Source organism: Melospiza melodia, chromosome 1 (genome assembly GCF_035770615.1).
Source record: "Melospiza melodia melodia isolate bMelMel2 chromosome 1, bMelMel2.pri, whole genome shotgun sequence".
In the NCBI taxonomy this organism is placed as follows: Eukaryota; Metazoa; Chordata; class Aves; order Passeriformes; family Passerellidae; genus Melospiza; species Melospiza melodia.
The window spans coordinates 130,231,090-130,253,730 of record NC_086194.1 but is presented as its reverse complement, the minus strand read 5'-3'; the positions used below and the strand labels follow the sequence as shown (position 1 = coordinate 130,253,730).

The window sequence follows — 22,641 nt, the reverse complement described above, 5'->3', positions numbered from 1 at the left end:
TTTGAGCAGCAGCACCATCTCAGACTGGTAGAAGAGCATCCTAGAGCTGGTGTGCAGTGGTGGAAATCTGCGTCGTGTACCTGCAGGGGAAACTGGCTAATACTGGTGGTGCAAAACCAGCCTGGAATTTCCTGGTCATTTGTGTATCGGGTTGGGCTTTGTGTAACAACCTTTTAATGGCTTTTTCCTCTTTCTTGCACTGCTACAGCTGGGAGACACCAGCTAGCTCACAGTTTTTATAGGTGTAAGTGGAAGAGCTCATCAGTTAATTTACTCAGTGACTAAGACTCACACCTTGCAAGACAGTGGGTTGTTTTCATTTGTGCTCTGCATTAACCTAAGCCTGTAAAACAGAGGCTTTCATGAATGAAGGCTAGGTGAGAAAGTTGGAACACTTCTGTAAATTTAGGCAAGGGAACAAGAAAATTTTATCTCTGCTCAGAAAAAATCCTTGTGACTGCTGGCCTTATCCAGAGCTGTGCTGTTATTTCTCTTTTGACCAATGACCAAACCAAGAGAATGGCACAGTAGAATGTGCAGCTTTGATTTTCTAGTGCAAAAAAGTATTTGTCTACAGGCCTCTTTAAACCTAAAATGCCATATCTTGAGTTTACCATGAGTGGTTTTAAAACTCTTTTTCATATATGGCAAACTGAGAAATAAGCAAGGCTTTCTGTTAGATATCAAATCCATTTTTAAGGTTTTTATAGTGATACTCCTTAATGTAAATAACAGTAGTATAATCCAGGTTTAACCTAGTTACACAGTTATCTTGGCAGTATTCCTCTTGGCAGTTTTTCCAGTTTCATAGAAGTCTATTCCAAGGTTATCATCTTCCAAAAAATAAATGAACTTAGCAGGATTTATTAAAGTGTTTAATAACCCTTTACATGCAAGAGAATTATGTACGCTAAAATTTTAATATGGGAGAGATTTTGTCAAGCTGATTAGAGCAAAGGGAGGAATACTAAGTACAGTTGATTCCTGTCCAATGTAGCGTGCCTGTTTAAATTCAGAAGAGAGTATCAGAAGGCAGCTAATCCAATAGAAAAAAGAAAAAAAAAGTGCCCAAAATATCTGATGAAGCACTTAAGATGAGAAGGAGCTCTGAAGTCCAGGAATTATTTCTTATTCCAAACGCTCAACTCTTCAGTGGATAATTTTTGAAGAAGGAGCCTGTAGAGTTCCAAGGTGACCAGACAGTGGCTGTGTTCTTTTGTCTGTGCTTGTTGAGGTGTGTCTGCATGTGCCAGTACACCATGGTTATGATTCCACTTGGTGTGAGCCTTGCTCCTGAGTGTAAATCCTTGGCAGTTCCAGCAGGATTTCACAGCTACCACTGCCATTCTCCAAACTGCCTTCTCGCTGAGGTGGGCTGCGAGATCATTTCCAAGGGGCTTACTTTGTTTTTGTTTCTTGTAATAGTTGTTAAAGGGAAAACTCAGCCACCTTATCCTAGCAAAGCAGGGGAGATGGTTCTCCTTTCCTTCCCTGTGGTTTTGCAGCTGGACAGGCTCTCTGGGCAGTGTCCTGATCCAGGGGGTTGAGGACCTGATGGGTGTTTGAAAAACAGCTGTAACAAGCAAGTGCCCCTAGGAGGGAAAGGTGGTATCTTTTCAGAGACTAGCAAACAAAAATTTTGGGTTAAATAAAACTTCTGTAATGGCTAAAAGTACTTAGTAACTTTTTTGGCCATATGTACTGCACTGGATACCCACTTGGTCATTTCGAGTGGTGGCCAGCAGCATCTACAGGCACAATAATTTAGAGTGTTCTGAGGATAATTTCACTCAGTCAATAGTTTAATCTCTTCCTGATCAAAAAATAGAGGCATTCTGTTCTTTCTTCACTGACCAGATACTTGAGAACCTTTTTTGTATTAGTATTCAGTGCATAATTGAAGAAGATTTTGTTTATGTTACAGAATTATGCTACAAAAACAAGAATTTTTTTTTCTATTGCTAGGAACAAAATACTAAGAATGTGGAGCTACCCCAGGACCCTGTCTTTTGCTGAAGCAACAGCAGTAGATGTCTGCTTTCAACTGCTCTGGTCTCATACAAATGGCAGTGTGTACAAACACCCAGGAAGCTATTTGCACCAGGTCTTAAAAATAAGACAAGGAACAAACACACCCCCCACCCAAATAATACTGAAGGCAATTCACAAAAAGTTCCCTTAAAAAAGCAGCAGTATTGTCTGATAGATTGAACAGTAGACAAACTAGGAGTTCCTTCACACTGAGAACCAGCTCACTTAGTGTTGCAGGACCCTTCAGATCTTCCAGAATAACATTTTTTTTCTGAAGACATCACTTGGTCTCCCTGGAGAGTCTGTGAAGCTGTTTGCAGACACTTTCTAGAATGGACAAATGGGTTAGTGAATTAGCCTTATAATGATTCTTTTCTTACCTATCAAAGATATTGTATGATTGGTGAGAACTTTTGATACCTGATTTGTTCATCTTTTTTAATGTAATCCTCTTTTCACAGTGATTTAACCGTGTTGGCCCGTACAATGTGCATTTTGGCAGAAAGAAATCTGTAGTGAAAACTTCGCCCTTTTTTTTGATTTTTTTTTTTTTTTTTTTTTTGGCAGATGGTAATGCAGTACAGTGGAGCAAAATTGATTTCCTGATTGTAATTCTGGTGGCTCTAATAAACTCACCCTGAGTTGCCATAAAGCACATATATAGGAGGCTGTAACTTACAGTGACATTCTTAAGTGCTGCAGTAGTGACTTTCTTGAAATGAGGTGCTGTGTAGATTTTGGCTCCGGAGTTTCAGGCAATTCATAATACTTGACCTCAAGAGTTAGTGCTTTAGTGGCCTTGTGGCTTGATGCCAGCCTTACAAAGCAGCAAGAGTCAGCTCCAAGCAGTTTGGGTTTTTTCTTTTTCCCCTTTGCCCCCGGTACACACAGGCTCCACACCTCGGTGTCTTGCATTGGCATTGCAGTCCTGTGGCTGCCTCTTTTCCTCCTGGAAAAAGGAAGCACTGGAAGCAGAGCTGCTGCTGCTGTGTGCCTGCATTGAGGTACCTGTGTGGGGGTCCCGCTCCAAAAGAAGCCTGGATGGCAAGTGCCACTGCCTCGGTGGCTCCTGACGTCCCACATAAAGAGACACTCCATGTTACAGCTCTGCAGTGCTACCTGCCACATTTTGGGGCAGTTTTAGATCACTGATTTATTTGAGACGTTCCTTAAAGAGCACTGAAGCCAGCTGTTAATGTAGCAATTAGGCAAAGTCCCTCTTATCCCAGAGGGAAAAGCATGAAGACTTTTTCTTGCTGATCCTGTCTTGGGGAAACAGACATTTATAAAAGAAAAATGGGATACTGTCTCACTGAATTTAGCCAACTTTCTTGAAAATGTTTGCTCTTTTTTTTTCTGCTGACAGCTCTCCTGAAGACACTGTTTTACATTTTAAAATCTTTTCCAATTTTTGTGCCCTGTAAAAATATATATATATCTAATATATATGATCTATTAAATATATTTGTAGTGCTACAATTGGTCCCTTGGCTCTGACAGTAAAAACCATATGCTGTAGCTGTGAATCAGAGTCTTCAGTTACAAAGAGCTGTAACAATTAAAAAAAAAATCCTAATTGTATTTTTAAAGTGAATGCAATGCTTGCATTACTCTAATAAAGTCTAGCAGCTATACCTACCTACATAAAGCCACAAATAATTTTTATAAAGGTGTTTTTATGTGTCCAATTAAAGACTTCTGCTTCAAACTATAACAAATTAGAACAATTGAGGTCCAAGACAGCATATTGACTCAGGTGTTGCCAAAATCTATTATTGCTAGTTACCCTTTCCTTAGGCAAAAGAAATATTTTACCTGAGCTTTTCCAAAAAACAGTTTCCTAAGTAATCATTCCTTGCTTTTCTGATGCCTGTCTTCTGCAGGACTTTTCAATGTCTTTTCAATGTTACTGAAAAATTGCATGAGTCTTAAAATATAAAATATTATAGTGACTTAGACCACTGCAGTTTTGCAGTGTGTTTGGCAAGATGTCTGTATGCCTGTAAACTTTCTGGTCAGCATCCTGGCATCAGCAGTGAGCAGATAGTATGGATTAACAGCTGGCAGTTGGAAGGGAGAAGGCAAGTACAATAGGGAGGAAGTTCTGGATCTCTGGGTCTTCTGCATTTATTTTTCAGCTTGAATATCCTAGGTGTCATTGGGAGTGTGGTGTGGCAAGCACTGCCTCTTTCACAAAGCTGAGATCACTGGTTATTCTCACCTGTTACCAATGAAAACTGGATGAGAAGAGCAGAAGAGGAGCGAATGCAAAATAAAACTGCAGGAGTTCCTACAGTGCACGAAACATTATTGTTAAAATGTATAAAGCCCTCCTTGGATATGTGATGCAGCTGAGTGAAAACCTCTTGGGTGTTTTCTGCCTTCTGTAGTGTTACCTCTTTTCCAGAATTTTTATGAGACTTTAGGAGTTTACCACAAGAATGTATGATTATTTCTGCACTAGTCTGTGATCTGGACCACCTTAACTCTGCCAGTGTGCCCTGCTGCTTGAGTCCATCATATACCAGGGATTTGCTGTGTCACATTCACCAGCTGGGACCTGCCACTAGCAGGTCCAAGTGTCTGAGACAGTGCAGGGCTCTGCTACACCCCAGCAGCAGCTGCATTGCAGGAAGCAGAGGGGGCCCAGAGAATGGTCTCAGCAGGGTTGTGAAGATGCAAATCCTGCTGGGTCAGTGCTGAAAGCTTAGAGGGTAGAGGGAGATAAGGCTGGTGGGGACTTCCCTTTCTGCCTTCTAGGAATAATTTATGATATGCACTTTCATGTTGTCTATAAGTGTACTATTTGGCATGGAACCACAGAATCATTTAGGTTGGAAAAGACCTTTGAGATCATCCATTACCCCAGCCCTGTCAAGTCCACCAGTAAACTATGTCCCCAAGTGCCACGTCTTCACATCTTATAAATCCTTCCAGGAATGGTGACACAACCACTTTCCTGGGAAGCCTGTTCCAGTGAATGACAAACCTTTTGGTAAAAAAAAATTTCCGGATATCCAATCTAAACCCCCCCTTCCCCCGGTGCAACTCAAGGCCGTTTCCTCCTGTCCCATCTGTTCTCAGGAAAAGCTCTGCATGACTAATTCCTGGGCTTCTGGAGGTCTGTGAAGCTCACCAAAGGCAGTGTAAAACTAAGCTAGAGTCCATGGCTCTTTGTTGATTTGTCTGTAAGTTTTGTGGCTGTTGATAAAGTGAAATGTTTGAACAAGGAAGAGGAAGTCTGATTTTTATATGTCATTGCTACAAGGACAAAGTAAGGATCATTTAGCCTAATGATCCTTAGCCTTTGTAATCTTCAGAACAAAAGCTGAGCAGTATCTGTGCACTGTTATGTTTTTTGAGAGAGATATATATGATATGTGTGGTATATCTTTGTTGCCAATATGCTGGAACACATATTTACCTACCAATTTTAAAGTATAAGCAGCCCAGTGGGATGTATCAGCAATCTTAACATCACCATAAGTAGAATTTATTAGATAAATTTATGAGATCTTAGACTTTTCATTTCATGTTTTTGGTTTTTATTATAATTTCGAGCAGCAAGTGACACTTTATATTTTTGTTTAGAAGAAAGAATGCAGAACAGCGTTTTTCTTAGCGTGCTAAACTAGAACTATGGCATCATCTTTCTTTTCATAGAATATCATAGAATATACTGAGTTGGAAGGGGCCCATGAGGAAAATAAAATCCAACTCTTTGCCTTGCACAGGACACCCCAAGAATTGCACCATGTGCCTGAGAGCACTGTCCAAACGCTTCTTGAACTTTTGTCAGGCTTGATGCTGTGACCGCTTCCCTGGAGAGCCTGTTCCTATGTCCAACCACCCTCTGGGTGAAAAGCCTTTTCCTGATACCCAACCTAAACCTCCCCTGACACAACTTCAGGCCTTGAGTCCTGTCACACAGAGAAGAAATCAGTGTCTGCCCCTGTTCTTTCCCTCATGATGAAGTTGTAACTGCAGTGAGGTCTCCCCTCAGTCTCCTCTTCTCCAGGATGAACAGACCAAGTGACCTCAGCTATTCCTCATACGGCTTCTCCTCAAAGCCCTTCACCATCCTCTTTTGGATGCTCTCTAAGAGCTTCATGTCTTTTTTACGTTGTGGCACCCAGAACTGCCCCCAGCACTAAGGTGAGGCCGCCCCAGAGCAGAGCAGGACAATCCCCTCCGTTGCCTGATGCTGGCAGTGCTGTGCCTGATGCACGCCAGAACACAGCTGTCTCTCCTGGCTGCCAGAGCACTGCTGACTCATGTTCAACTTGCCATCATCCCAGGTCCCTTTCTGCTCTGCTGCTCTCCTGTATCTCGTTCCCCCATCTGTACACAGATTGAGGGTTAAATTCAGCCTTATTTCACCTGCAATGATCCTGTGACTGTATTTTTTTAAACAATGAAAAAAATGTTTTGCAATGTTTTTAATTGAAAATAATTTTGTCTTTAAACATGTCAGTTGACTCTAAAAGCCCATTTGCTGTTTGGCTGGTTGAAGAGGATGGCATCAATAAGTAGCTGCTCCATAAGAACCTCATTGTAAAGCTCAGCCGTTTAGTTACCTCTGTGGTTTCACTCTGACCCACCATTTCCTCCTGCAGTGTCTTGTTTGTTTGGGAATCACAGGGAACTGTAAGTTGGCCAAGGAGGGGCTCCCACAGGTGCAGGTTGTGACACCTCCCTTGCTCCAGACAGTGTCCCACAAATAGTAAAGAAAAGCTGTGATGGTGCAGCATCAAGTGAAAAGTCCAACAATATAGCTGGCATTGCCAAAGCAGCCGTTTGTGGGGACTTGTTGATTCTAGAAACCAGTATTCTTACAGAAAATACCCTCTCAGAAAGAGAAGGGGGAGATGGCATGGTACAGGCACAGAGCCCTGTGTGTCCTCAGCCCCTATCAGCCCCTCAAAAGCAGGGCTGTGTGGCTGCAGCTCCAGTGCAGTGCTCTGTGACAGTGTGAGGAGAAACCAGCAATGAATGTCACATGGGCCTTATCATCAAAAGAACTTCCAGTGCTTTCATTTCATGTCAGGGTGTTTCAAATGCTGCCAGGCCACTGGTGCAAACTGTGAGTGAGTATTACGTACCATAAACCCTAGTGGTTTCCTGGATTAGACCAATTAGTGTTTGTTTAGATAATTCAGAGTTTGAATGACTTCCTCTCCGGAAGCCCGGAGCCTGAAGTGCTAAGGCGGCGCACCTCACCCGAGCTGCCTGTGCAACTGCAATTCTGGCTTGCAGAAAATAATCACAGCTCTGCAAATACAGAGGGATTGCAGGTCATGTCTTAGAATAGGAAGCATTATTCACTGTGCTTGTCAGTTATTGACTTACTGGAATTACAGCTTTGATTTCGTGCAGTTGTGTGATGATACCAGGGTTTGAAGCTTGGAGTTTGAACTTCGCTCAAGTCCATGAAGTCTTTAGGGATTTTGGAGGTGAGGAAGGGATATACAATTTTAGCATATGTTTTCATTGGCAATTTCTTTAGTAGGTTCAGTTTCTCAAATAAAATGCAAATAAAATGGTCTATAACAGACCAGTAGTGTTTATCTGGTGCACTTTCATTTGTGAGTAGGGATCTGCTGCTACCAAAGAATTGGGTGGGTTCTGCTAGGTCCCTGAAAAGGGCTTTTCACATTAAACCACTCAAATATGAGGCAGAGCCATCTTGTCTATAAAGAGTTATTTCAGTCGTAGGGAAATAACTTCAGAAGCAAATGAGCCTTGGACATCTGTTTTGTTGGGGGTTTTTTCCTGGTACAATTTCCACACTAGAAACGCTCACACATGGCTGTGCATATGTTGTTTAATCTCTTAAATTGCAATTATGATCAAAAAATGAGGAAGGAAGTCTATGACTAGGAGAGCAAAGCAGGGGGGGAGGTAGGCATATGGGATAGACTGATATTCTTGATTTCTCCTTCATGGAATAGATGTCATCTGTCATTCCCCCTAGCCTGGAAAAAATTATATCAAAGGGATATGCTTCATCTGTAATGATGAGATCACCTTTTCTGCTCCTCAGGGAGCTGATGATGGTGAAAGACGTTTGTTTCCCTCAAGAGCCTGGCAAATACATTCTAACAAACAGCAAAAACAAAGGTGGGAAAAGATACCCAAGGGAATCCAGACATGGTCTGTCATAGCTGAATGACACAAGTGGCTATTTGAACTGCAGGGATATGTGGATTTGCCCTTTCTGGTTCTGGTTATGTTTGTTCTCACAGTTTCAGGTGGCTCTTTCCTCTCAAGTAAGATGCAGGAATGAGCTGAACAATTTTGAAAGGTTACTTCAGCTTAAACACTGTGCACTTGACCGGTCAGCTGTTCAAATAAAGTTACTTTAATGTTTTCCAATACATAGTCTTATAAGTTCGGTCTCAAAAGATTTGATGTGATTTGAAGTATTGTCTTCATTGGAGGAAGACCAAATTTTTTATTATTATTTTGCAGGTTGCTTCAGGTGAATGCAATGAAGACACTGAAGTTTACAACATTACCCTTAGTACTGGGGATGAGCTCACTTTAATGGGGCAAGCAGAAATCCTTTATGCAAAATCTTCTAAGGAGAAGTCACGGCTCAACACCATCTTCAAAAAAATCGGGAAGCTTAATTCAATTAGTAAGCTAGGCAGAGGCAAAATGCCCTGCCTCATCTGCATGAACCACAGGACCAACGAGAGCATCAGTCTCCCTTTCCAGTGTAAGGGCAAGTTCAGCACCCGCAGCCCGCTGGAGGTGCAGATGCAGGAAGGCGAGCACACGATTCGCAATATAGTAGAAAAAACCAGGCTGCCTGTGAACGTGACTGTGCCGAGTCCTACACCAAGAAACCCTTATGACCTGCATTTCATCCGTGAGGGGCACAGGTACAAGTTTGTCAACATTCAGACCAAGACTGTGGTAGTTTGCTGCGTGCTTCGTGGAAACAAAATCATTCCCATGCATTTTCCCTTGCACTTGACACTTCCGAAATTTATTCTACCCGACAGCGTGGTGAAGGGGGAGCTGTGGCACGAGCCCCTCATCCAGCACTGGTTTAACGTATGCCAGGAGCAGTTTGACATAGACGAGTACTCGCGTGCCGTGCGGGACGTGAAGACCGACTGGAACGACGACTGCAAGAGCCCGAAGAAGAGCCGGTGCGCGGGGCACAGCCACGTGCCCAGCTCCCTCAGCTACGCGCGGGACGAGCTCACGCAGTCCTTCCACCGGCTCTCCGTCTGCGTCTACGGCAACAACCTGCATGGCAACAGCGAGGTGAACCTCCACGGCTGCAGGGACTTGTGTAACGAGTGGGCCCTGTTCTCTCACGACGCTCTTCAGTACCAGGAGTCCGGGGACAGTGGCAGTGATTACCTTTTCCCTGAAGTTAGCGAAGAATCCATGTTTCTGCCCACGAAACCGGAGCTTCCTTACGAAGAGCTCTGGTTGGACCAGGGGTCTGGAAAGGGTGGTGATCAGCCTCTCTCGTGCTCGCTGAGTGAGAAGAGCAAGTGTGACAACTACAGAGGATCCTTCCGATCAAAGTGTGGCACCGCGCCTCTTCCTGTGCCTGCAACTATCGGAACAACCACAAAGTCTTCAGATGTTTCCCTACCTCCACCTCCAGTGCCTCCCAAATCAGAAGCAGTAAGTCAGGGTTATTTATGTTTGTTTGTTTGTTTCCTTTTTTAGGTGCTGAAGAGTTTGCATGCAGATCTTTTTAGGGAATACTTGGTGGAGGGGGGAAGGGCACATACAGGGCAAGGGAACAGTCAAACTCGGCAAGATGTGCCACTTCAGCTAGTTTCCTACTGTGTGTAAGTCATGTCTTAAAAATCAGAGGAGTATATTTAATATTACTGATCTAATAGCTTAATCCTGATACTTTCAGATGATATTTATTTTGGGCTTCTTGCTCACACAAACAAGGTCTAAGAATTGCTGAGTCACTTCATTCTCTTGCTTTCCACATCATCTCTCCATGTCACCTCCATGTTTTCTCATATCTTCTGTGGCCAGAGTGTATAGGGCATGACCCACTTGGCAATGCCTCAGATTGCTTTAGTGTGTCTTCAATTAACAGGCTCTGATAATGAGAACAGCTAGAATTTTTACAGATTTTAAGGAGAAATTGTCTTCTCTATTGTGACTCTGTAGCAAATTTTGAAGAACACTGTCTCATTGTCCCCAAGGAAACTTTATCAAACTAGACCTGAACTAATTGCTCTGTACTGCTTATTGAAAGAAAATATGTTTAAATAGGAGCTCTGCAAAATTGATAAATGAACCTTCTAGAGGACTCAGTTGTAAACAGACCATGTTTCCTGGCCTAAGGTTTTTAATGAAAACTCATGGGAAAAATCACTTCTCCAAACCTGAAATGTCATGGAGACTTAGGAGGGAAAAATGCAAATATATTTTATCAACAGGACCTTTTGCAGGCTGGCTGGAGAATCCACTCATTATCTGGTGTCTTGATATAATCCTAAGCATTATTTAAGAAAAAAAAAAAAAAAAAGAGAAAAGAAAGTAAGGAAGAAGATTCCTGCAGGAAAGAGTGTCTAGGAGTCTTTAGCAAAATGTCAGTGATACATATATCATGTGAATCTTGATGTATATCATTATTTAACAAATTTGTTTTGCAAGGGTTTTTCTGGAATTAAAAAAATACCATTCCACTTGCAAGTCTTATAGTGATTTCAAGACCATGGCTGTACAGTAAATTAAGAATAATTTGAGACCAAACTGCAGCAAAACATGATGATCCCATACCTTTCCTATTGCCATCTAACAGTCCAGTAGCATTGGCTGTAGCCTTGCCCTCATGAGTCAGGTCACAACCTGGTTGAAAGCTCATTCATGCTGCAGTGGATTTCTGTGGGGATGCCCCTGGCCAGGCTCTGCAGTGCCTGGGGAGGTGCAGAGAGGAGAGAGGAGGAGGACACCAGGCAGGCACAAAATGCCCAGCTACAGCCCTTGGACTGTGCCACCAAAACTTCCCCAAAAAGCAAATGCAGGAGCTGGAGCCGCCAGGGAAGGCAAGACATTGTGTCTCCTCAGCAAAGTGTTTATGTGCAGTGTTAAGTGCAGGAACCCAAGAGCATTTCCTTGCCTCTGAGGTCAGGTATGCACTGACACTTTGTCCACACTCTTGGACAAGTGCCCAGCAGCACCATATGGAGATGAGGCTCCTACACTGGCGTTAACTGGAGTGGGGCTGGTCCCACCCTCCTCCCCCTCCTCCTCCTCCTCCTTTCCCAGACACATCGTCCTGGCTTCCCTTTTGTGCTGGCTCTGGCACTCCTGTGCCTGGGCAGGCAGCCAGGTCTGGATCTGGAAAATGATTTGTTTCCTGCTGATTTCTGTGAGCTGAACTGCTTCTGCACAGGGTCAGAGGAGTGCTGCAGTGTTGGGGGTGGGTGGTGGGGGAGGAAGGCTGTCCCTGCAGCCCTTGTGGCATGCCTGCAACATGAGGGTCTCACCCCTGAGCTGTGGGCACTGGGAGAGCTGTGGAGCACCTGCACAGCATCATTGTGGACCCTCATACCTGGGGAATCCCCATGAGTCCCTTTTGGAGACAGCAGGGTGACACTTGGGGTAGATGCATATCCCAAGTGTCACTCTGATAGACACTTTAGAGTTATTTTGGAAAGTGTGCAATTTTGTCATGTGTGTCTTGCATTACTGAGGTAATGGGTGAGTGCTGTCAGCAATGTCAGTGTAGCTTTCTAGCCATTTTGGAGAAACAACTTCTGCTCAAGATATTAGCTGAAATTTAGAGGTGGGCAGGGGGTGTAACCCCATTAAAAATAAAACAAAACTAAAAACCTACATTTCCATAGATTATAATAATTTAGACTTGCTTTTATGGCTTCTGGAACAGCTTTGGAATGAGTATCAGTGACCTACAGAATTTGTCTGTGGGCTGGGGCCAAGGAGACGTTTGCATGGTTTCCATGTAGGTATTTATAGAGTAAGTAGATCTCAGGAGCTGCTGGTTTAGTCATCACTCCCTCTAGAATGATATTCCATAGCATTTCTGTGTAAAGGTTGGCTGGCAATTGTATTTTTGCACTAAATTTAAAATGTGTGTCCAGGAGCTGTTTGCAGGATGGGAAAGGACATCTGGGTATTTCAGAAGCTGTTCTGGTTTTCTTCTCTCCAGCAGGATGAAGCATTGTGATACATTATGTGTATTTTCTAAATACCTTTCAGAAAATAAAAGTAGCATGCAGGCAGAAGGCAGAGGAGGGGGGAATAACCTCTGAATTAAGGCCTGTAAATTACTGATTTCTTCATTCCCCAAACACTAATTTGCATAAGATCAGAAGCTGTTTTCCTGATTGATACAAAGCACATCCCTAATGGAGAGCGCCGGAAGCTCGGGCTCCTGTGGGCGAGGAGTGTGGAACTGCTCTGTGTTACACTCACAGACAGGCTGGTGACAGGCAGCTTTTATCCAGGCAGCCTCAGAGCTGGTCACTGCAATGGGCACCTGTGATGCCCACATTCAGCAGTGGCACCCCAGGGCCCAGGTGCTGCTGGCAGGGCTTGGGCTGGCAGCAAGGAAAAGGAGCAGAGGTCTTAAAATCAACGTAGCACCTCATGCACCTCATGGAAACAGGTCACCATCCCTAGGTCACAGGAAGGAGGGTTGGAGCATGAGAGAGCTCAATGTCAAATACAAGTTTCAGGTTGTGCAGTGTAAGTGTTTTTTATCTGTACCTGACAGCCATGTGACATTTAGTGCTTCCAGGGTAAAGAGTATTTCCAGCTAAGAGCAGCAGCCATCGAGGTCATTGTCCTGTCACGCCGTGGCTGTTCCACTCATCTCCTGCATTTATTTCATTGCCATTCTCTTGGACCTAGTGAGCATGGCTTTCCTGAAGCTTCCCCTTTCTCGTGTCAGTTATTAATAATCTGCAAAATCTCTCCTTTTTATTCCTCTGCTGGCTTTCCTGGGGGCTGTATGTGGCAGCTGTAATTGTGATTTTGTGACAGGGACCAATTGGGACTGCACACAGGTATTATTTATGGCTTCATTCTCATCTGCAATCTGGGTCAAGCAAGGGAGTTTGGCATAGTTTGTTATGCCAGCACCTTTGAATTCCTCAGTCTTCCAGGAAAGAAAAGCTTTAAGCCCTTGACCATCTGCTGTGCTCCAAGACCTCCCCTGAATGGTCTCTCCAACCCCATGGATATATATATTCAATAGCATTCACTATTAACTTTGCCTATTCTGACTTGGGGGGAGAAAAAGTCTTCAGTTGAAGAATTTTATGCCTGAATTCAATAACAAACATGAATAAAATTGATTCATTTTTTCCCCTTTCCTTGAAAGAGCAAATAAGATCCCTTAGAACAAGATTTATTTCAGTGTTTTATGCTGACGGGCATTTCCTGTAATTTTGACTTGTTTTGAATTAGGGAAAAAATGTACTACAATGTCCTTGTCCCCAGTTTTCCATTTCACTGAAGTACTAAATGTGTTGTTGCATTTTGAAAGCACTGAAGTGGATTGCAAAAGGTTCCACATTTATTTTGTTTTTAAATAAATTAAATCACTTTAATTGCTAATTATGTGTTGCAGAACTGCTAAGATAACTTTTAGCTCTGCATTGTTGTAAAATTTAAAAATAAACTTCAGCTTTCAAACGCAAAAATAATTTCCTTTTTCTGATGCATCTAAGACTGTTTCAGACAAGGAGAACATAGAGGTCTCCTCCTGCCCAGGGGCAGGTGGTGAATCGTTAAAAATCCTGCCTGGCAGCCGAATTCTCAGCAGCCTTCTCACCTCTAGCCCTACTAAATAAAGTTGCTCTCCCAAATATGTCCTGATGAGATTAAGTCCTAATTCCATCATATTTTTTATATGGGATGGATCCTGACATTTTGCTCCTACACAGGCACACCACAGTAAGTTTCAGGTGATAGTGCTACAGCTGTGTATTTTAAGCTGTGAGGTTCTCTGACTGCACAGAGCAGACCTGTCAGCTGGGTGTACACCTTTCCACTTGGACATTTTGGACAGCCTTGCCTGCACTGCTTTAGCAGCTACAGATGGGCTGAAGTCCCTAGTTTGAACCCAGAAGCTGGTAAATATGAGATGAATGTACTATTCCTGAGGGAGAGAGGCTGGGAATCATCTTAGAGTTGGATGACTGACTGTCACTGGTGAAGTAAGTCAGAAAACATCAAACATTGAGATATTTTCATTACATAAGCTTGGTTTGTTACATCTAAGTAAGCAACACTAATGAAGTTTAGGTGTAATGAATTGCTCCTTACAGAATGTATGATGTCAGGAGCAGTCTGTCTGATTTTATGTGTTACTGGAAGGTTCTTTTACATGGTTTCATTGTTGCTACTTTTTGAAAGAGTGGCTATCAAACTGCTGAAATGTGCCCTAAAAAAGATTGCTGGTAGTTCTACCAGTGGCAAAGCGTTCTTTTGGACTTCCTTGACAGATACACACTGTTGCAAACGTGTATAATTTTTCATCTCTCCCTTCTCCTCCCTATTTAATTATTTCCTTTCAAAGAATAAGGCGGAACCATATGTGCTTCGTCTGGTTGAGGCTGCTGTTGCCCAGATTTTCTTGCTTGCTTACATGTTCTTCTTTTGTGCAGGTGAAAGAGGAATGCAGGCTCCTCAACGCTCCCCCGGTGCCGCCACGGAGCTCAAAGCCGTCCTCCACCAGCCCTTCCATCCCTCCTCGCACGGCCAAGCCTGCCCGACAGCAGACCCGCTCTCCCAGCCCCACTCTGTCCTACTACTCTTCAGGGCTGCACAACATGTATGTGGTTGAGCTGTGGGAGCACCGTGCTAGCACTTTCTGAGAAAGTTAAATTTAGCAGTGTTCTTTTCGAAGGCACTTGTTTCTAAGGCACAGTGCGGTGTCAGACTTGCAGTGAAACAGGCTAAACTGTCAAGTTGTTATTAAAGATTGAAAAGGAAGGAAAGCTCCAGCCAAAACTATATTTTACTAGATAGGACATAGCAGTTTATACTAAACACCTGCATGCACTGCTAGAGGTAATATCACTCGTAGGTGACATAGGCTGTCTAATTAAGAGATCATGTATAGTTCTCCATGTTTCTTGAAAGGTTTGAATCTTCAAACCAGACCACCTCAAAGCTAGTTTTTGGGTGGGATTTCAGTGCTGCACGCAGTGCAGCCAGCTCTGATAATCAGGGACACAAAAAGAGTGGGGTAATGCAGAAATGTGTTGTGCTAACTGCATGGACACCTACAGGGTGGGTGTGATGGAGGACAGAAAGACCAGCAGACACCACTGAGTGCTAAGTGAGGTGTAGCAGAGGGAGGCCATACAGCTTCCACATCAAACACACTTCAGCACAAACCCAACTCACAGTCCAGATAATCCACCCAGGCTTGATGAAAGTTGACAGTAAATTCTGAATTATGTGGCTGTACAGCTTTTCTTGGTGGTACAGTGTCTTTCCTTCAGCTTTAGAAAGTATATTCATCTTCTGAAGCCTCACCTCCTTTTTGCCTTGGATGTCTTCTTGCCATTATTTTTGGTACCCCTTCAATGACACAATGCAACCTGTGTGGATATTATAAATTCATCCAAAAAATCACTGAATTAATTTCAGCCTGGATGCAGTTGGAATAATAATTTAGGCTGAAATTGCCTCACTAAGTCGTACTGCACATTTGCAGCTTAGTATTGTGGATCTGGCAATGATCACTCTAAATCAAGGCTGCTTGCTTATTTTATGAAAGCCTGTTGGGTAGTTCTGTCAAGGTCTACTCCACAGGAGGCTGAGCACAAGACCTCCCAGCTTTAGGGGCCCACCAAATGCTGCTTTCTCTCTTTGTAGCAAAGAATACATCTGCCTTTCAAAAAACTAGGAAAACAGAAGTGAAGTTTCTTAGGAATGCAGAAAGTTACAGTGAGATGGGGGTCAGTCTTTTCTCCCAACTAACAAGCAATAAAATGAGGAAAAAAGGCCTCAAGTTGCACCAGGGGAGGTTTAGATTGGATGTTAGGAAAAATTTCTTCATGGAAAGGGCTGTCAAGCATTAGACCAGGCTGCTCAGGGAAGTGTTGGAGTCACTGGAAGTGTTCAAAAAAAGTGTAGATGTGTCACCTGGGGACATGGTTTAGTGTGGACTTGGCAGTGCTGGATTAAGGGTTGGATTGATGATCTTAGAGGTCTTTTCCAACCTAAATAATCCTGTGATTCTATGAAAAGAAAGCCTTGACTTTCACAGTATTTGCATGAAATTCATCTCCAGCTGGGTCCAGACCAGGTGTCTCCATTTTGGTAGAGCTGACCTAGTGTTGCAGAGGAAGCTACTAGAAAATTGCTATTGTGCAGAGTAACCAGATTGCTTTGCCATTTATATCAATAAACTTGTTTTCTGGATCATGAAGGGTTGCAGACAGCATTTTAAACAGAAACAAAGTCAGTATGATTTGTCCTTATCTGTCTCTAAAAATGCCTGATACCTGACTTCAGCTGTATTTGAGGCTTGTCTTGCATCCTTTCACTCTGAGTCCCAGGCAGTTCATTTTAGTGGAGGCCAAATAAGGAAGCACTTTGAAAGTGTTAAAACGTTTTCAGAAATTCCATTAATCTTTGAACTCAATAAATGTTCCAGTTCTAGTATGGAATTAGAGAACAGAAACGAGATCAATCAATTTAATTGCTCTGCATTGTTTGTTGTTTACAACACCTCACTGACTATTGTCTCAGCTTGATGGCTTGGTTTGTGGAAAATGATTTGCACTGTGTGCAATACACCAGTTGGCCTTTAAGCAGCCAGAAATAACTAGTTGATGGTGTATGCCTGTTGAGGGGGCAAAACTCCATGTCTCATATTGAAAACATCCAGCTGCTTTACCTGTCAGACTTGTATTAGTGACATAAACAGAGGAAAAGTTTGGAAGGCACAGAATGGAGACTGGGAGATGGTTAGAAAGAGGGAAACAGTATTTGTTGGGACAGATATTTTCCAGTGATGTAGATTAGGACTGTTTTTACACATCTACACTTTGTATTTGATCTGGGCAAGCCCAGATTGGCCTCTCTGATCCACTGTAAGCACACAAGGAAGTAATTTTGTGTCAATCCATTGAAAACTGTGCTGGTTTTTTGATAGCTCCATTGATCCATTTTGATAGCTTGATCCATTCTCAAGCAGTGTTCACTGAGCTGTCATGGGGTGACTACTGAGTTTTTACTTGAGTAGTTAGTTTTCAGGAGAGAGAGACAAGTCATTAAAGCAATTTTTTTCAGCTGTTGGTTTCTCTCTGTTGTGTTGAGTAAGGATTTTATAAGTCCGCTAATTGTTTTTCCAGTGTTCTGGTTTAGTTGGCTAAAATTCCAAAGATCAGCACAATCTTTCAGATTTTCTTTTAGAAGGTGGCATAAAATCAGCAAACATTTGCTTTTGATAACAGATTGTGTGCTTTTGTTGTCATCTCCATCTCTTGGGGACACTTGGATATAAACCATCAGCTCCCTTGGATTGGCTGAGCCTAGTTCACCACCTAGAAGTGGATCAAGGGTAACTTTCTTTAGGTGCCTTTGAAGAGCAAGTGTTTAACATCAAAGCTTTTGAAAGATCCAGACACACCAACAAGTTACTCTGGGTAAGCTTAAAGCCTGATCCTTCAGCACATCCAGCCAGGTCTGCTTATCCTTCCAGCTAAAACTCTTCCTTTGGCCATGAGCATTGACTCACTCCATGTCTCTGTGCTCTGCACTGGTTCACATGGCCTAGGGCAGTGCTGACCTGCCCTCATATGAGCTTTTGCATGCCATGACACATCTGTGGTATAAATATAGAGAAGTGCTGGATTAGAACATCTTTCTGGTGTATGTGAGACTGTTTGTTATCCATGGTGGTGTCCCTCAGAAATTCAACAGTGAAAAACTGAGTATTTGTGAGATGACACAGAACTGAATTGAGGCATCAACTTTTTTATGAGCTTGAAAAACAAGACATGGGGCTTTTGGGTATATCAGCATCTTGTCAGACTTGTAAGAATGGGTGAAGGAACTGTCAATACATTAATTCAAGCATGTTAATTCAAATGTGAAAAGTTCTGCTGGAGGAAAGAAGATTCTTTCCGTGTGGTAGTCACCTTCTATTAGATTTATGAGTTCATTGAAATGCCAGTTTTTTTCTTACTAATGACATCCTTTCTGCTTTGTTCTTTAAGTAATGTCACAGAGAGCGACAACACCAACCTGACTGAGAGCACACCTGTTTCCTGCTACCCATGTAACATGATAAAAACTGAATCCAAAGAGCCTGACAGCACAATGCCTTTGGGAAGCCCCTCAGCTGAAGCCCTGCCTTCGAGGTTATCTTGGCCAAACCATTTTTCAGGAACTGCTGAAGGCCTGAATAGGAGTGATTTCCTGCTTGATCCAAGCAGGAGCTACAGTTACCCCAGACAGAAGACTCCAGGTACGCCAAAGAGAAACTGTCCAGCACCTTTGACTTTTGACTTTGATGGATGTGAGCTCCCAACAGGGTACTCCCCGCTGACTCCAACAGAGTTCACAAACACCATCTCCAGCTGTCCAAAGTCAGCAAGTTACTCTCTAGACTGCACTGATGAGAAAACTCTGGGAGTCGCCAACACAAAGCAGAGCCATTCGTGTCCTGCCTTACCTCCTCGGGCACCGAAGCCAAGCGAAGATAAGACAGTTACAGACATGTGTCCCTTGCCACTGAAAATAGATGGTGCCGAGGAGGAATCAAAAGCTGGCTCTCCAGCCGCCTTGGAAGATCAGTATCTGGCTAAAAAGGGCATGCAGGATACGTTCTCTGTGTCTTACCCCTTCTCATCTCCCCTCCACCTCCAGTTAGCGCCAAGGTCTTGTGGGGATGGCTCTCCCTGGCAGCCGCCCACAGACCTTTCTGGACTCTCCATAGAGGAAGTGTCTAAATCGTTGAGGTTTATTGGTCTGTCAGAAGATGTCATATCATTTTTTGTCACAGAGAAGATTGATGGCAATTTATTGGTTCAGCTTACAGAAGAAATCCTATCAGAAGACTTCAAGCTAAGCAAATTGCAGGTTAAGAAAATATTACAGTTCATTAATGGCTGGCGGCCCAAGATGTGACGCTGGCTAGTTTTTAGTGAAACTGTACTTGATACATTTGAGCTAATACATCACTTCCTGGTTTTTTGCACTAAAAATCATTCTTGTAAATAGTAGTAGAAAAATTCTTACTATGCAGATAAACATTTTTCAGTGGTGAATGGACTTTTTTTTTCTATGTCAATAATAAAGGTAGAGAATCTGCAGAGGTGTGCCTTTGTGCATCCCTGAACATTCAACAGCTGCTAAAAACAGGACACTAAGGGAACTTTGACTCCATAGTCTGTTAAGACTTAGTCGTATTTATTACTGAATGATTTGATGCTGAAAGACACACACCAATCCAGTTTACAGTTTTGTGTTAACTGCAAAAAAAAGTATTTCTTACGGGATTATTTCTGTTCACATAATATTTGGCAACATGCTGTGACTTGCAGATATACAAAAGCATTGGTTTTGACACTACATCTGAAAATGTTAAGAATTGCTGTGAAGTGCCACTAATACACTATTCTTGCAGCATTATTTTTATTAACAGTATCTTCCTGACTATCTGTAACGTGGATGCATTTTCCATGTTACTTTGAGCAAAAAAGAGTTAAATGTTTTTAAACCAAGAGTCAAGCTTAGCTCGTTGCCCAGAGGGGAGGGAGAAGGGGGATTTTCTACTGAGCCACTCTGCCCTGGCCAATTAAAAGTTTATGACCTGTAGATTTCAAAAGTTGCTTTTGTAGTTGGATGACTGGAGTAAATAGCATGACTTCTGGTCGTGCAGCTTTCTCATGGGAAAAGCAATTCAGTGCACAGGCTCTTTTCTCAGCAGATCCTGCCTGCTGCAGCAGCCTGCTAGCACAGCCCCTGCAGGAGCCCTGCTGTGGTGAAAGGTAACAACTCCTTGTGTTTCTTCTGCTGCTGTTCTGATTGTCTGAAAATGTGCTTGGTCTGCTCTGCTGTTCCTGTGGTCAGACCTGTGTGGGAAGGTGACAGTGCTCCTGTGTCATGCCTTTGAAATGAAGTGCTGGCAAGGTGGGAGGGATCGGAAACAGAGCATGGCATGGGAGCTTTTGGGCCATGCCACAGGAAATGCCTGTGATCTTTTCAGTTCACCTGTCTTGTTTGCAGTGGGCTAGGGCGATGTGGGTGTCAGAGTGGGAGGGGTGTAGCATCAAAGGCTGTGCTAATTCAGTTGCCCAGCTGCAAAAACTCACTGCAGTACATGTCACATGGAAGCAGCAGTTAAAAGGGAGCACAGAGATGGTGAGTGGGCATTAGTCTGCCCCCTGCGACATCTCAAATTTAACTGCTCAAAAGGCTAGGAGTAGCATTAACTTTTGATCATCCATTGTGGATTTCTTGTAGTTGATAGAGCTCTCTGAAATGTGTCTAAATAACCCCAGGATCCCCCTGCCTTTATATACTGGATTTGTGGAGGTCCTCAGGAAACAGTCTGTGGTATCCCTTCCTCCTCAGTGCACATGCCCAGGATCCTCAGGTGATCAGAGCTAGGAATGTTAGAGCAACTTTACCTTCACTTACTGCTGAGCAGAGCCCTGGCCAAGAGAACACCATCACCTGCCTTGCTTACCTTTTTGATGTGTTAAAAAATATCTCCATTGGTAGGGCATGTAGTTGGGAGCATCAAGAGAAAATACAGAGCAGAGACAAAAATGCTAGAGTTGCCTGTTTTCTCAACCATATTGACTCATTAAAGAGAATTTATTAGCAAATAGAGCTGTCTGTTGTTGGGACACATTTCATGTCATGTTGCCATGCTGAAGCCAAGATGCATTATTTGTCTTCCAGTAATGCAAACCACCAGTTCCCACCTAGAAAGCAAAGCCCAGTTGTTGTGGGTACTATAGAGCCAATAAATATCCCAATAAAAAATTCCCCAAGAGTTTATAATCCTGTTTTTTGTAATGTATTGACTTTAAACAACAGATCAATATTTTTCTCCAAATGCTTTTTAATTAGCATTCTAAAATATTTTAGCTTCAAATAAGACTGGAGCAAATTCAGATACTGTTTAGATGTGTATACTTGTTGGTAGACCACATGCAAGTCAAAACCAACTGCCTTTTAAACTTCACTGTGTCAAATGAGTGTTCAAATATGAAAGGGCCAGATCTTTAATGTCAGGTACCTTGTTTTGCTCAGCTTGTTAATTCCAGGTAAAAAACCCCAAAATATCTCAAAAAGAAAATACTACAATCTGGATAATATTAACACAATAACACCCCCCAGAATATTAACATCCCTGAGAAAGTAGTCTTCTTTCACTGTGGATTCATACCTATTCTATTATCTCTGCTTACCTGCTTGAGGTGGTTATTCTTGCAAAGAGACTGGTGGAATTTGCATTCATGACCATGCTGCATTAACATCCCATGTGCATAAACCAAAATAGAACTGGCTCACAGAAAGGCCTAGAAATGTGCATTGATTGCAGAAGCTGATCCTGTGTGCCAAAGTACAGCTGAAACCTCTAACTGCAGACTTGCTATTGATGGCCTTCCAGTTGTCTCATTCTGCTTGGCACTTCTTGCTTACTTTTATGCATAATGTATTAGCATTTAACTTTTTCTTTTGCCCTTAGCCACTCATTGCCTTCCCTTTCCAAGCCATTTTTGGGGATTTAGGTGTTCCTGACATTTGTGTTCTGTGAATTATATGGTTCCAGTGTCAGTCTGCCTGCTGTGGTACCCAAGCTGAACTGAAGTGTCTGCTCTGGTGGAATCAGCAGAGTGATGAGCAAACTGGGTGTGTGGAGTGTTGTGGCTCCGCCTTTGGATCCTTGGTTATGGAAAGGGCTACCTTTCAATAGGTAGCCAGGCTATGGCAGCTCCCAAGCACAGCACTGAGGTTGGCAGTGGGGAAAACCAATCTGATTTTGGGAAGTAATGGAGTCCAGCCATGTTGATGGGAGTTGTGTTGATTGTCTTTGGGGCCTGAGAGCTCTAACAATTGAGCATTGTGCCAGAGTGGGCCTAAAATCACTTACATTTTCGAGGCAGTCCACTAAAATAGGCCAGTTCTAACCTTGGATTTCTTTCTTCAGATTAAATAAATGTATGGCCTCTGGTGCTTACTTGATTATCGGTGTCTGAGCTGTGTGTTATCCTTGGGGTTTTTGTTTGTCTGGGGGTTTTGGTAGCAAAAAACACATCATGTCATTCTGTATGGAGCTGTCTCTCTGTCCTGCACCAGGAACCACATCCTTTCTATGCAACTGTCATGTGTTGGCACAAGGACTGATGCTGTCTTCAGCAGTGAAAGCTGGATTCTGGCATGGAGGCTTTCCTGGAGGTGGACACTGAATTGGGCAGGGAAGGGATGGAGAGGAAACTTGAGGGGAAATGATAGTCTCTTTCAAGTGCTCATTGTGCCTAGGATGATGATTCTTTGTCTTGCTGACTGCCTGGCTAACCAAAGCTGGGTTGACAGCAACTCAAAGTGCATATTTGCATTCTTGTTCTTGCCATATTTTAAAAATTGCCTACGGCTAGAAACTTAGAC

At 43.0% G+C, this 22,641-nt stretch overlaps 1 protein-coding gene across 3 annotated transcripts in view; it reads left to right on the top strand.

The window, feature by feature from the left end:
* GAREM1 (GRB2 associated regulator of MAPK1 subtype 1) overlaps window positions 1-22,219 on the top strand; it is a 99,884-nt gene extending 77,665 nt beyond the window's left edge. For all 3 annotated transcript variants that reach the window (XM_063168088.1, XM_063168106.1, XM_063168098.1), the window contains 3 exons: window positions 8,503-9,681; window positions 14,664-14,830; window positions 18,234-22,219. In XM_063168088.1, coding sequence (XP_063024158.1) covers window positions 8,503-9,681; window positions 14,664-14,830; window positions 18,234-19,146 — 2,259 coding nt within the window. In that variant the 3' untranslated portion in view covers window positions 19,147-22,219. The remainder of the gene's footprint in view (window positions 1-8,502; window positions 9,682-14,663; window positions 14,831-18,233) is intronic.
* Window positions 22,220-22,641: the final 422 nt, after the last annotated feature.